Source organism: Leucoraja erinacea, chromosome 28 (genome assembly GCF_028641065.1).
Source record: "Leucoraja erinacea ecotype New England chromosome 28, Leri_hhj_1, whole genome shotgun sequence".
Classification (NCBI taxonomy): Eukaryota; Metazoa; Chordata; class Chondrichthyes; order Rajiformes; family Rajidae; genus Leucoraja; species Leucoraja erinaceus.
Genome location: NC_073404.1, coordinates 13,788,594 through 13,800,459, shown reverse-complemented (window position 1 = coordinate 13,800,459; position 11,866 = coordinate 13,788,594). Strand labels below are relative to the sequence as shown.

Genomic DNA, 11,866 nt, shown 5'->3' with positions numbered 1-11,866 from the left:
TTGGGACGGGAAAGGGGTGGGGAGGAGGAAGAATGTGGGGTGGAGAAAAAGAGAAGGTTGGGGAGAGGAACGGGAAGGGAGAGAGGGATAGATCGAGAGGAAGAGGGACGGGAGAAGGAAGTGGACGGGGAGAGAGGGGTAGGTCGGAGGGAGAGGGGTGGGGGAGCGGGTGAAAAGGAACGGGGGGTTTGGGCGGTTTTGGGGGTGGGGGGGCAGGGGAGGACTGGGGTGATGGAGATGAGGGGGGGGGGGTAAGGGATGGGATGGGAGAGGGATGAGGGTGGGGGGTAGAGTGCTGATAGGGATGAGGCTGATAGGGGGACAGGGGAAGGTTGCGGTGGGGAAGGGATGAGGAAGGGTGGAGGTGAGGGGTGGGTGGGGTGTTGGGGTGAGGAAGGGGTTGAGGGGCGGTGTGGGGACGGTGTATTGGGTCATCTCCCTCCATCCGCGGCCGTGTGAGGTGAATGATTCGCAGACTAAGCGACGAACGAGGCCGCGCTGCCAGTGCCAACGGCGATCAGAGGAAAGTTAAAACATTTGGAAATTCTTTCCCCATTAAAAAAAAAATCCGCTTTATTTTGTCACATGGAAAAGTTTAGAAGCGAGTCCCTGAGAGAGTAGCAGGAGAGGCAGAGTTCAGGGGGGAGTGCAGTGGGCTGGTCCAAGCTCTGTCCTGGCCTCGGAAAGGCGGGCGGACGGTCCCCGGGCTGGGAATAGGCGGCCCCGGGGGCGAGAGGTGGAGGCTTCAGCGAGTGAGTGGAGACCGGGGGTAGGGAGGGAAGGAAGGGTCCCGGGTGGCGAGGGTTGGCCGGGGGGGGGGTCCGGGGGGGGGGGGGGGGGGGGGGGGGGTAGTGAAGGGACTGGGGATGGATGAACTGGAGGGTCCGGGGGAGGGGAGGATACCGGGCAGTAATAGGACACTGATTTGGAACAAGAATTCTTCATTGACATCACCCGGCGCCTGGGGGAGCACATTAACACAGCCGTTGAAGAGTGGCGGTCGCTGGCTGGACACGTAGCCCGCTCCCAGCCATCTATGGAGCGGGGAATCACTCACTAGCGATCTGCCCACCGGCCGGTGCGGGTTCCACCGGGACCCTCGGGGGGTGGGGGGGGCGATGGCCGAGTGTGGCACCGGGGAACCCGGGTAGACTGGTCTGTGGGCACCGGGGTCAGATGGTGGTCAGATTCACTCGTCCCAGCCCCAGCCCATCAGTGTGGGAGCTGCTCAGGACAGGGTCCTGGACCCAGGGGTGGGCATGGCCACTGGTGGCAAAGTGTTCACCTCCATTCACATCCCCTCAGTGAGTGAAGCCCCCCCCCCCCCCCGCAGGAAGCCCCACACACGGCTGGTAGTTGGGGCTGGACCTGAAACGGTGACCAAACGTGGACTCGGTGCTGCCCAGCCCGCGGTTCCTTTGGCAGCTCTGTGTGTCCGGCCCACACATTCATATAGACGTCTCTCGGGCAGCACAGGGGCAGAGGCAGGGGAACACCACCACCCGCAGGTTCCCCTGCTAACCGCTCACCATCCAGGGCTGGTGTTCACGGCGGCCAGTGGAGCCAGCGGCGCTCCGCCGGTCTTCGACTCTGACAGCGCCCGACTCGTGCTCCCGGCCGCCGGCGCAGGGTGGCGGTAGGAGCCAGGGTCTGAGCCGCCGGCAGCCGGGAACTGGAGAACCCGGACTCCGCCACTGAACCGCACCGGTCGCGCAGGGGGAGATAGAGTGGAGGAACAAGAGTGGAAAGAGGAGAGGAGAGAGGATGGAAGTGAGAGGTGGAATGCAGTGATGAGGAAAGTGTGAGAGGGAGAGACAAGGCTCGGGAGAAGAGTAGGGGGTAGAGGGAAATGCCGGGGGGGGGGGGGGGGGGGTGAATGGCAGAGTGGAGTGGGGAAAAAAGGGATGTGGGGAGAAGGGGAATTGGGGAGGGTAAATGGGGGAGTGGAGGGGGAATGTAATGAGGAGGGGGGCAGGGGAATGAGGCTGGTGAGGGGGAAAGGGACCGAGAGAGGTGGAAAAATTGATGCGGAGAGGAGTAGGAGAGTGGGGAGAAGGGGGGTGAGGACAAGAGGAAGGGGTGATTGGGAAACATGAGGGGAAGTAGGAGGGAGATAGGGAAGTGGCGACGGGAGGAGAACTGGGAGAAGGATGGGCCCGGGAGACCACCCTCGACTCTCACACACTCATTGAGGAGTCTTCGCCACGGGCAGGTGGTCTCTTGGTGGAGGGGAAGGGTTTCACCGAGGGAAATAGTGGCAAAACGAGACAGGTGGGGAATGAGAGGAAAATAAGGGGGGGGGGGGGGGGTGTAGGGGGTACTTCAAGGGAGATGGAAATATGGGGAAGGATTTAAGGAGGAGGTTGAGGAGAGTGTCAAGGGACGCCCCTCACTGCGGCCTGTGATCTTTGGTGCCGCTTGGAGCAAGTTCTCGCCAAGACCCGGTACTGAGCAATGGCGGGGTAGGGGCCCGTAGACCTGGACCACAATAATCACCCCCAGGCCTCCCTCCGCCGGACCTGCCCCCTCACCCCCTTCACCAAGCGCACCCCCCCCCCCCCCCCCCCCCCCCCTCTGCTTGCTCCTTCTTCCCTTCCCCATCCCACGATCCTCCGGCGCCTCTACTCTTCCCTATCCCCCACTCTTCTCCCCTCCACTCAACCCTCTCCTCCTCTCTTCAGTTACCATCGCCCCAACACCCCTCTCCCTACACCTCCCCTCACCGCCCCATTCTTTCTCTCCCGATCTTCCTCTGCTCCCATTCCCCACACTCCTATTCCCTTTCACCGACCCCCATTCCCTAACCCCCTGTTTCCACATGACCGCTTCTCCCCACCTCACCCACTCCCTCCTCCACCCGCTCACCATCCCTCCTCCATGCATCTTCCTGGTCTCACACCTCTTCCCTCTCTTGTCCCCTTCCCAACGCGCCTCATTCCTCCCCCCCCCCTCACTTTCTTCCCCCGCCTGCGCTGTTGCCTCCCAACCCCCCCTCGCCAGCTCTATCCCCATTCACTCTCCTCACCACATTCCCTCCATCCCCAACTCCCCTTCTACTCGTCACTCGGCCCCTTCCCCGTCTCCCGCCCCTCCCGTCCCGTCCCTCCCCTCTCCCCGCTCTGCCCCTCCCAGTGGCTTCTCCCCACCCCTCCCTCTGCTTATTCTAATAAGCGGTAAATGTCAGCGGGGAGGCGTCAGAGCGGCAGGCCGTGTTGCTGCGATGATTATCCCGCCGCTCCCAGGCTCCGGGCGGACACATTTGCAGTCTCCAGGTAAGCGAGTCCGGCTCCGGCCACCGGCTCAGGCGTTAGCCCGGCGCCGCCTCTCCCGCGGTCCCTGGATCACCGGCGCCCGTAGACCCTGCGCTGCCCCGGGACTCGCTGCATCTGCCGGCGGCTCGGCCGGGTCCTGTCCTGCCCTCCCGGCCCGGCCCGGCCCGTCCTGGCTGGGGGTGGGCTAGCCAGGGACAGGGAGCGCGGATCGAGCACCGGCCCGGGGTGGTGCCGAGAGATCCGCTCGGGGTGTCTCCGGTTCGGGGTTCCCGGAGCTGATGGTCCCGGTGAAGCCCGGACTGTCCCGGGGCCGCGCTGCCGCTGAGCCGAGCGGAGCGAGCGACTCGGGCGCCGTGGCCGCGGAGGGGTTAACAGCTACGAGCGCGCATTTCCGGGGATCAGACGCACTTTATTCAAAGGATCGGCGAGCGGCCGCGCTGGGAACCCGCCGTCCACCCGTGTAGCCCGGAGCCTGAGCCCCCTCCCCGGCCTGCGGCTCGCTGCCGTCTACCGGCCCGGGGAGGGGGGGGGGGGGAACGAGGGGCTTGGGGCTAGTTTAGTGTTTGGGTGGGTAGACGGGGTAGGGGTGATGGCGATGTTTGGATCGGATGGTGTGGAGTTTGCTGGATGGAGTTCGGGCGGAGTCAGGGTCAGATGGGGAGTGAGAGTGTCGGGATGGGTGGCGAGAATGTCGGGGTGAGGAGGCAGAGTGTCGGGGTGGGTGGGGAGGTTGCCCGGCGCTAGCATTGGCGGACAATGAAGGGTTAACGGGTGCGCGGCTGGCGAGCGGGACCCGGTAAATATAAATAGCCCCGTCCTCCAGTGATGTAATTTGTGGAGTGCCCGCAGGGGGTTGTGATTCGACCCCCTCCCCGCCTCGCCAGCCACACTAACATGTATAAGAGGTGGCACCGCGCAGCCTCTGCTCAATCGGCCTCCGAATCCGGGGCTGGGACGGCGGCCCCACCGCCCGCGCTGCCGCCGACCCGGGCGCGTCCCCAGGTAAATGCCGGCCGCTCGCCGCCCCAACAACCCGTTAACGGGACCTTTCCGCCAGGGTATCCCAGCCCGCCAGCCGGGTTACCGCGGGCTCGCCGCCCCGGGATAGGGTGACCAACAACCCCCAGCCACGGGACCCAAGGAGGGGCATCTCGGGGCGGCTCGGGGTGGGCAGGGCGTCCCACCGGAGCGGAGGGCTGGCCGGCCGGGTGAATGGGGAAGCCGGTGGGGTCGGATGGAGATGAGTCAGTGAAGCTTAACAGGAGAGCGGGGATTGGGGGGATGTGAGGTGGGCGGACAGGGAGTGGGTCAGTGGGGTTGGGGCGGATGGAGAGAGGGAGGGTTGTGGGGTGGCCGGAGACGGGAGGTTTGGCTGATAGTGAGTTTGGAGTGTCCGATGGACATGGGTCAGTGGGGATTGGGAGCATTGGCTGGAGCGGAGGGTCAGTGAGGGTGGCCGGAGAGTGGGGGTGGGGGGCGGAGATGGGTGAGTGGGTGGGGGCTTTCTCTGTGAGCAGCTCCCTCTGCCCTCGTTCACTGTGCTGTATTCGGCCGAAGGTGGCGAGATGATGCCGATGCTGGACACCATGGAGGTGCCAAACCACGCCAAGCAGCTCCTCCTGCAGCTCAACCGGCAGCGGACCAAGGGCTTCTTATGCGACGTGATCATCGTGGTGCAGAACGCGCTGTTCCGGGCCCACAAGAACATCCTGGCGGCCAGCAGCGTCTACCTGAAGTCATTGGTGGTTCACGACAACCTGGTGAACCTAGACCCGGAGATGGTGAGTCCCGGCACCTTCCGCACCGTGCTGGACTACATCTACACCGGCCGCCTCAACGAGTACGAGCAGGGCAACGAACAGAGCCTGGGGGCCATCCTGGCAGCCGCCAGCTACCTGCAGCTGCCAGACCTGGTCGCTCTCTGCAAGAAGAGACTCAAACGCAACGGCAGCTATTTGCACATCAGGAGCGGCCTCTCGTCCTACGGCAAACTGGCGCGGGGTCTCCGCACCGCCACCCCCGTCATCCAGTCCTGTTACTCGGTGCCACCACGGCTCATGGACGGGCAGCCCCTGCACACCATCAACACGAACTCGGGGGAGCTGTACGCCCCGCCTTCTCACGGGAACCGGCTGCCGGACCAGGCGGCGTCGCAGCTGCTGGGCCTCGACCTGTCCAAGCGAAGCCCGCAGGACGAGGCGCACTCTGGCGACTCCAGGCAGACCAGCCCGCCGGCGGGCGGAGCACACGTGGCCAACGGGGCCTTGGGCAAGGAGCAGGCGGGCGGCGGCCTCCACCCCATGGAGACGGACGAGGTGCTGGGGCCGGAGGTCGGCATGTACCGGGGCGGCCTGGGGAAGGGGCAGGACGAGGTGTGCCACTGGTTCAAGCAGGAGCCGTTGCCCTCCTTCCTGGACGAGTGCCAACGGGAGAAGGGGGCGAGGGGAGAGCGGCAGGAGCACAGGGGGGAGGTGGGGGCGGGAGGCCCGGTGCTGCCGCCGCACCCTCCCCCGTCAGCCCGCTACCCGAGGTTAGGCTGCGAGGAGGCGGAGGACGAGAAGAGCAGCAGCGAGGAGACGAGCAGCGACGAGCCGGGCGCGTCCGGAGCCGCCGACCGCTACCAGTGCGGTCACCTGGGCTACGAGCCCGAGCACTTTGGCGACAACCTGTACGTCTGCATCCCGTGCGGCAAAGGCTTCCCCAGCTCGGAGCAGCTGAACGCACACGTGGAGAGCCACACCGAGGACGACCTGTTCCACAAGGAGCTGGCCGAACCGCCCGCCCCCTTCGCCGACAAGCCGAGCGAGCTGGTGCGGCCCTACCGCTGTTCCAGCTGCGACAAGTCCTACAAGGACCCGGCCACGCTGCGGCAGCATGAGAAGTCCCACTGGCTCACCCGGCCCTACCCCTGCAACATTTGCGGCAAGAAGTTCACACAGCGCGGCACCATGACCCGCCACATGCGCAGCCACCTGGGCTTGAAGCCGTTCGCCTGCGAGGCGTGTGGGATGCGCTTCACCCGTCAGTACCGCCTCACCGAGCACATGCGCATCCACTCGGGCGAGAAGCCCTACGAGTGCCAGATCTGCGGCGGCAAGTTCGCCCAGCAGCGCAACCTCATCAGCCACATGAAGATGCACACGGCCGACTGCAAGCCCAAGCTGGACTTCGGCGATGGCGTCTACCCGCTGGCCAAGTTCGCCGCCGCGCACCTGGGCTTGAGCCAGGACAAGGCGGTGGAGATCCTGAGCCAGGGCGGGCAGCTGGGGCACGACTCATACCCCCCGCCCTAGGGCGCCTGTCCTGTCCACCCCTCGCCGTGGCCTTCACCCCCGGCCCCGGCCCGCACAGGGAGCGGTGGGCGGGACTGTGCGGCCCAGGCCGATATTTGCCTTATGGTTTGAACTGTACAATGTGAGCACCCGGGGAGCTCCCAGCCGGCTCCCTCCATACACAGCACCTCAACCCACGCCACTGAGCCGAGCCGCCCCACCATCCCAGTAGGCGGGACCTTTGTTTAATCGCTTTCACCAGTTTATATTCGAAATGTTTCTGAAAAATGTCCGTGTGATTTCTAAACTTTATCCTGGGACAAAACCACTAAAGCCCACGCCGCCTCGCCGCTGTCCGCCTGGCTCTCCCTCGCCAGGTGGTGATGCCGGGCGCGTATATATTCAGCACACCAGCTTTCAACTCCACACTGTGACTGCGACAACGCCGGCCCGGGGCACCGCCACCCCCGGACAGGTGGCACCGCCGCACCTTCCTCCACAGTCGCCCTGAAGGAACCTGCTCTAATGTAGAGACACTCCCCGGTGAGATGGACACAACTTGCGGGTGGATTCCTGGTATCGCACGGCGAATGCCTTAAGGATTGGAGATGACAGCGCGGAGCGGGGACGATGATGGGTCCTTAACTAACCACGGGATAAAGTTGGAAAGTCCAGGTCGGTTATTAAGTCACTTATTAAATGCAGTATTTTAGCATGAGCTGCAACTTGCCAGTATGGTTACTTCTGTGTTTTTTGTTTGCAGGGATTTGTAAAGATTTCCTATTTTGTATGTCCTATTGGATTTGGGTGGGATGCATGTCCAATGTGATTGCTGTGGCGAGTGTCAAACACACGCTCTGTAAATTAACTAGAACCAAAGTCAGTCCGTGCAGACACCGACCCAAATATATTTTTTAAGAAAACAAAATTAAAAAAGCCAAAATACAATTAATTCACAACGTTGCAATACAAAACAGTATTTTTATAAATGTTTTTTGCATTAAAATGAATGTATTTATTGCATGTATTTGTACTGTGTTTATTTTAAATCAGTCTGTATAAAATGCTTCGATGGGATAATGTTTCTATAATTGTATTTTTGTAAATCAGCAAAACCAAAACTTTTCACCGTGAAACTGGTTTCTATAAAACACCAAATATCAATTAAAACGTTACAGACGTGGCTTTTAATCTCCATTTTTATTGGACTGGTAGTTAAATGAATACTAATTAGCGGTTAAACCTCCTGCTACATAGTAATGGCTGTCGATCACACGGGGGAAGAGGTGCGTGCGTTGTTACAAGACCGACAGAAGCCTACTGGAAACTGACGGCTCAGCGGCGCGTCCTGCGAAAGTGTTCGCGACTCACCTAAATTATATTGCACTCACTCTCACTGCACTAAAACCAAGCGCTTCCTCTATCCTATGAAGCACATTCAACACGAAATAAAACCAAATGCAGGCACCTAGCTATGCTCTAGCTAAACCTAACCACTTAAGACTATGTATAAAAAAATAAAACAATGAAAACCAGTTCTGAAATGTGTAAAATAAAGCAACTTTTGAAATTCCTTATGCCCCTTAAAAGGCTTAAATCCCAACCATCAGAGGAAGGAGCTGGGAGCCCTGTGCCTCTACACTCACAACGTTGAGTAGTTGGCTCAGCTACTTGATAGCTTGGCACAGAGCAGGGATTTGGAAACCACCAGGTATCTCAATCATTGGGCCTGCAGTGTAACTCAACTCCCTTCCACCCTCCTCCAGCAGATATTTTGCAAGGCAAGATTCTCTCTCTCTCTCGCCAAATGCCAAAGGTCTTGGGCATCGAGCGGTGTTTGAAAGGGCAGATGTATAATACTGGTTCACATAGGGATCTGCTTATGCAACACGCTCTCTGCCCTACACCTGACTCACCACAGTCCAGTCTAGCACTAAGGACACTATTAAACCTCACTTGGATAAAGCATCCCTCTAATTCAACTTGTATAGGCTCCATCCTGCAAAGAACACACGTCAACCTGATAGGCTGATGCCAGGAACACTCTTGTAATTAAAAGTGGCCTCTGGCTGTAGCATGTGGCTGTGACCCTTGACACAATCTCTCAGGCTAAGCCTCCACCACCGCCCTGTTCTCAAGCTGACGCAAAGTTCTCTTTGCAAACTTTTTTTTTGTGTGTGTGAAATTTCTCCTGTCTAAACATTGACACGGTAGACCCAGCAGCAAAACAAATCATCAGAGGCTGGCACCTTTCTGCTCTGCCAATCTGACGAGACAGATCAGGATAGGGGTAGGTATTGCAGAGCGGATGTGCTCTGTCTCTGCCACAAATGTACCAGGCTCCAATGGAACAATCCCATCAGGGAGTGTCCCTGCCTTCAATGTGTGCAACAGCTGCCTCTCACTAACCTGCATCAGGATGCTCAGTTGTCACTATTAACCCACCACGACTAGCTGCTCCTAAAGAACCATCGAGACGAATCATCAGGACCTGCATTCTTCAGCTTGCTTGATTTGGTGCCCTTGGAATCACACAATCTTCTGCTGCATATTGATTCTCGTCATCTCTTAATGTTAGCTTTTTAATGGAGGAGTAGGTAGCCATGTCAAGCCTGGGCCTCCCGACAACACTCACTGGAATCCACAGAATGGCAGTTTTCCTGGCTCTGCTGCTTCATCCCACCTTGGCCCACTTCAGAAACACAGGGATGGCTCTGACGGGCACGTTGCGAGTTATGGCCTTCACCCTCATGTTGCGGTCGTCTGTCAGCAGCACCACGTCACGGCGCAGATGAATGGGCTCATCTGTCAGAAGAGAAAGAGCACAGGTCACCAATCACACTGCCTCCACATCCCCAACCACAATGCCTCCACATCTCCAACCAACCTTGCTGCCTCCACATCCCCCTGTCCCACTTAGGAAACCTCTGGAGACTTTGCGCCCCACCCAAGGTTTCTGTGCGGTTCCCGGAGGTTTTTGTCAGTCTCCTACCTGCTTCCACTGCCTGCAACCTCGGGCAACCACCTACAACTGCACGGAAACCTTGGGTGGGGCGCAAAGTCTCCAGAGGTTTCCGTTCAGGTTTCCTAAGTGGGACAGGGGCTTAATAACCAACCTTGCTGGCTCCACATCCCAACCAAACTTGCTGGCTCCATACCCCTAACCAATCTTGCTGGCTCCCCCAACCAAACATGCTGCTCCACATCCCCAACCAAACTTGCTGGCTCCACATCCCCAACCAACCTTGCTGGCTCCACATATCCAACCAACCTTGTTGGCTTTGCATCCCCAACCAACCTTGCTGCCTCTACATCCCCAACCAAACTTGCTGGCTCCACTTCCCCAACCAACCTTGCTGGCTTTGCATCCCAAACCAACCTTGCTGCCTCCACATCCCCAACCAACCTTGCTGGCTCCGCATCCCCAACCAACCTTGCTGGCTCCGCATCCCCAACCTACCTCACCGGTTCGGCTGTCTCGTGCTCATATCTAGGTTACACTGAGGGGTCCGTGCAGTAGTGGATTAGAACACACCACACCGTGATCCATCAGCGTACCTACCCATGGACAGGAACACTTTGTTTATTCTAATGTGCTTGTGAACAATGCCCAGGCAGCGTAACATTGCTGCAGCTTCATAAATTCAGGATGCTGGCACTGCTGATGTGAAGCAGGCAGCCTGGGGAGGAAGAGGGATGGGTGTCAGCCAGTGAAGGAGTGAAAGGAGCTGTTCAAATGGCTGAAGTCAGATACTCTCAGTCACAGAGCATCAGCCTACACATGGGAAGACTACAATTCTGCTCTTATGTTTTAGTTTCCTCATGTGGGCCCAGTGGTATCAAATTATTTCATTTCACGGAATGATGCAGAGGCCTAGTATATTCACATTATTTAACATAACCACCAATCTGTTACAGCTTAGTCTTCAAACAGGCCGATCCTGATAAAGTTAGGAGAAAGTAATTATTAGAACATGTTTCTCTTCAACGATCGTACTCAAGAGTGGAAATGGAGGAGAGGAAAAAGGGGTGAAAAGGCAAAGTTCTCCCAAGTGGGGCACAACAGAAACATCTGGGACCTCTGGTCACCTGCTTCCTCTTTCCCCTTGCCACTTTGCAGCCTCTTTCAGTGCTGTCCCTCCCACAGTACAGCTCTCCCTCACTGCCCCTCCCACAGTCTCTCAACACAGCCCCTTTCTAAGCTCGATGATCCCTCAGTGTGGTGCTCCATCTGCCCTGCCCTTCTCATAGTGTGGTGCTCCCTCAGCACCATCCTTCCCACTGTGCAGCGCTTCCTTAGTACTGGCCCTCCCAGTGTGGTGCTCCCTCTGCATTGCTCCCCTCACAGTGCAGCACTCTCTGAGCACGCCTCCTTCTATAGTGCGGCACTGCCTCAGTATTGCCCCTCCCACAATGTTGCATTTCCTCAGTACGGTCCCTCCACAGTGCAGCATTCCCACTGCATCACCCTTCCAATAGCAACAAACAGCAACTCTTGACCAGGTTTATATGTTGCAGTCTGAAATGAAGCCTGAACCATGACCCTATAGCCCAGAGCATGGGGAGGGGGCAGGGTACTGTAACTGCCCAAGCCATGCCACCATGAACCACACGGGGCAGACTGGCGATCATACTGGAGGCAGGGACAGCTGCGGCTGCTGCTGGAGCCAGAACCAGGGACCACAGTTTAAGAATAAGGGGTAAGCCATTTAGAACGGATATGGGATAGGCCATTTAGAACGGAGATGAGGTAAAACTTTTTCACCCTGAAAGATGTGAATCTGTGGAATTCTATGCCACAGAAGGCAGTGGAGGCCAATTCTCTAGATGCTTTCAAGACCTTTTAAAGATAGAGGAGTCAGAGGATATGGTGAGAAGGCAGGAACGGGGTACAGATTGTGGATGATCAGCCACGATCACATTAAATGGCGGTGACCCGAGGGTCCGAATGGCCTACTCCTGCAACTATTGTCTATTGGAGTTACCAGATCATCATCATACTCAAATAACCTGACCTAGAACCAAATCCATGGCAGTGCACTGGAGGGACCCCACATACCTTTGTGTGCTGGCATGAAGTCCTTGGCTTTGTCCTTGCAGTAATGAAGGCAGCAGGAGAGAATCAAGTCATCGTTGTTTCCCTGTTGGAGCGAGAAGAGCACAGATGAGTCCTCCTCAGCTTCACACACGAGCGGGTTAATGTGGCCATTTTGCCCATCAAGTAGATTCTAGGTCGAGTTTATGCTGGGTTATCCTTCTGAAGATCCCTCCCCACCTATCCCATTTGTGGCACTAGGTCTGTAACTGTAATGCAGACCAATG

The 11,866-nt window shown here is 58.2% G+C and overlaps 2 protein-coding genes across 3 annotated transcripts in view; one reads left to right on the top strand and one right to left on the bottom strand.

The window, feature by feature from the left end:
• Window positions 1–662: 662 nt before the first annotated feature.
• Window positions 663–7,727, top strand: hic1 (hypermethylated in cancer 1). 2 transcript variants are annotated; one of them, XM_055657781.1, is made up of 2 exons: window positions 663–752; window positions 4,830–7,727. In XM_055657781.1, exon 2 carries the CDS (start codon window positions 4,838–4,840, stop codon window positions 6,563–6,565), a length of 1,728 nt encoding a protein of 575 aa, XP_055513756.1. In that variant the 5' UTR covers window positions 663–752; window positions 4,830–4,837; the 3' UTR covers window positions 6,566–7,727. The 2 variants fall into 2 exon arrangements, with proteins under 2 accessions (XP_055513756.1, XP_055513754.1); XM_055657779.1 differs by lacking the exon at window positions 663–752 and adding an exon at window positions 2,574–3,272.
• Window positions 7,435–11,866, bottom strand: part of smg6 (SMG6 nonsense mediated mRNA decay factor) — a 299,932-nt gene continuing 295,500 nt past the window's right edge. Inside the window, exons 18-19 of the mRNA XM_055657778.1 lie at window positions 11,604–11,685; window positions 7,435–9,349 (exon numbers count right to left, since the gene is read on the bottom strand). Coding sequence (XP_055513753.1) covers window positions 9,219–9,349; window positions 11,604–11,685 — 213 coding nt within the window. The 3' untranslated portion in view covers window positions 7,435–9,218. The remainder of the gene's footprint in view (window positions 9,350–11,603; window positions 11,686–11,866) is intronic.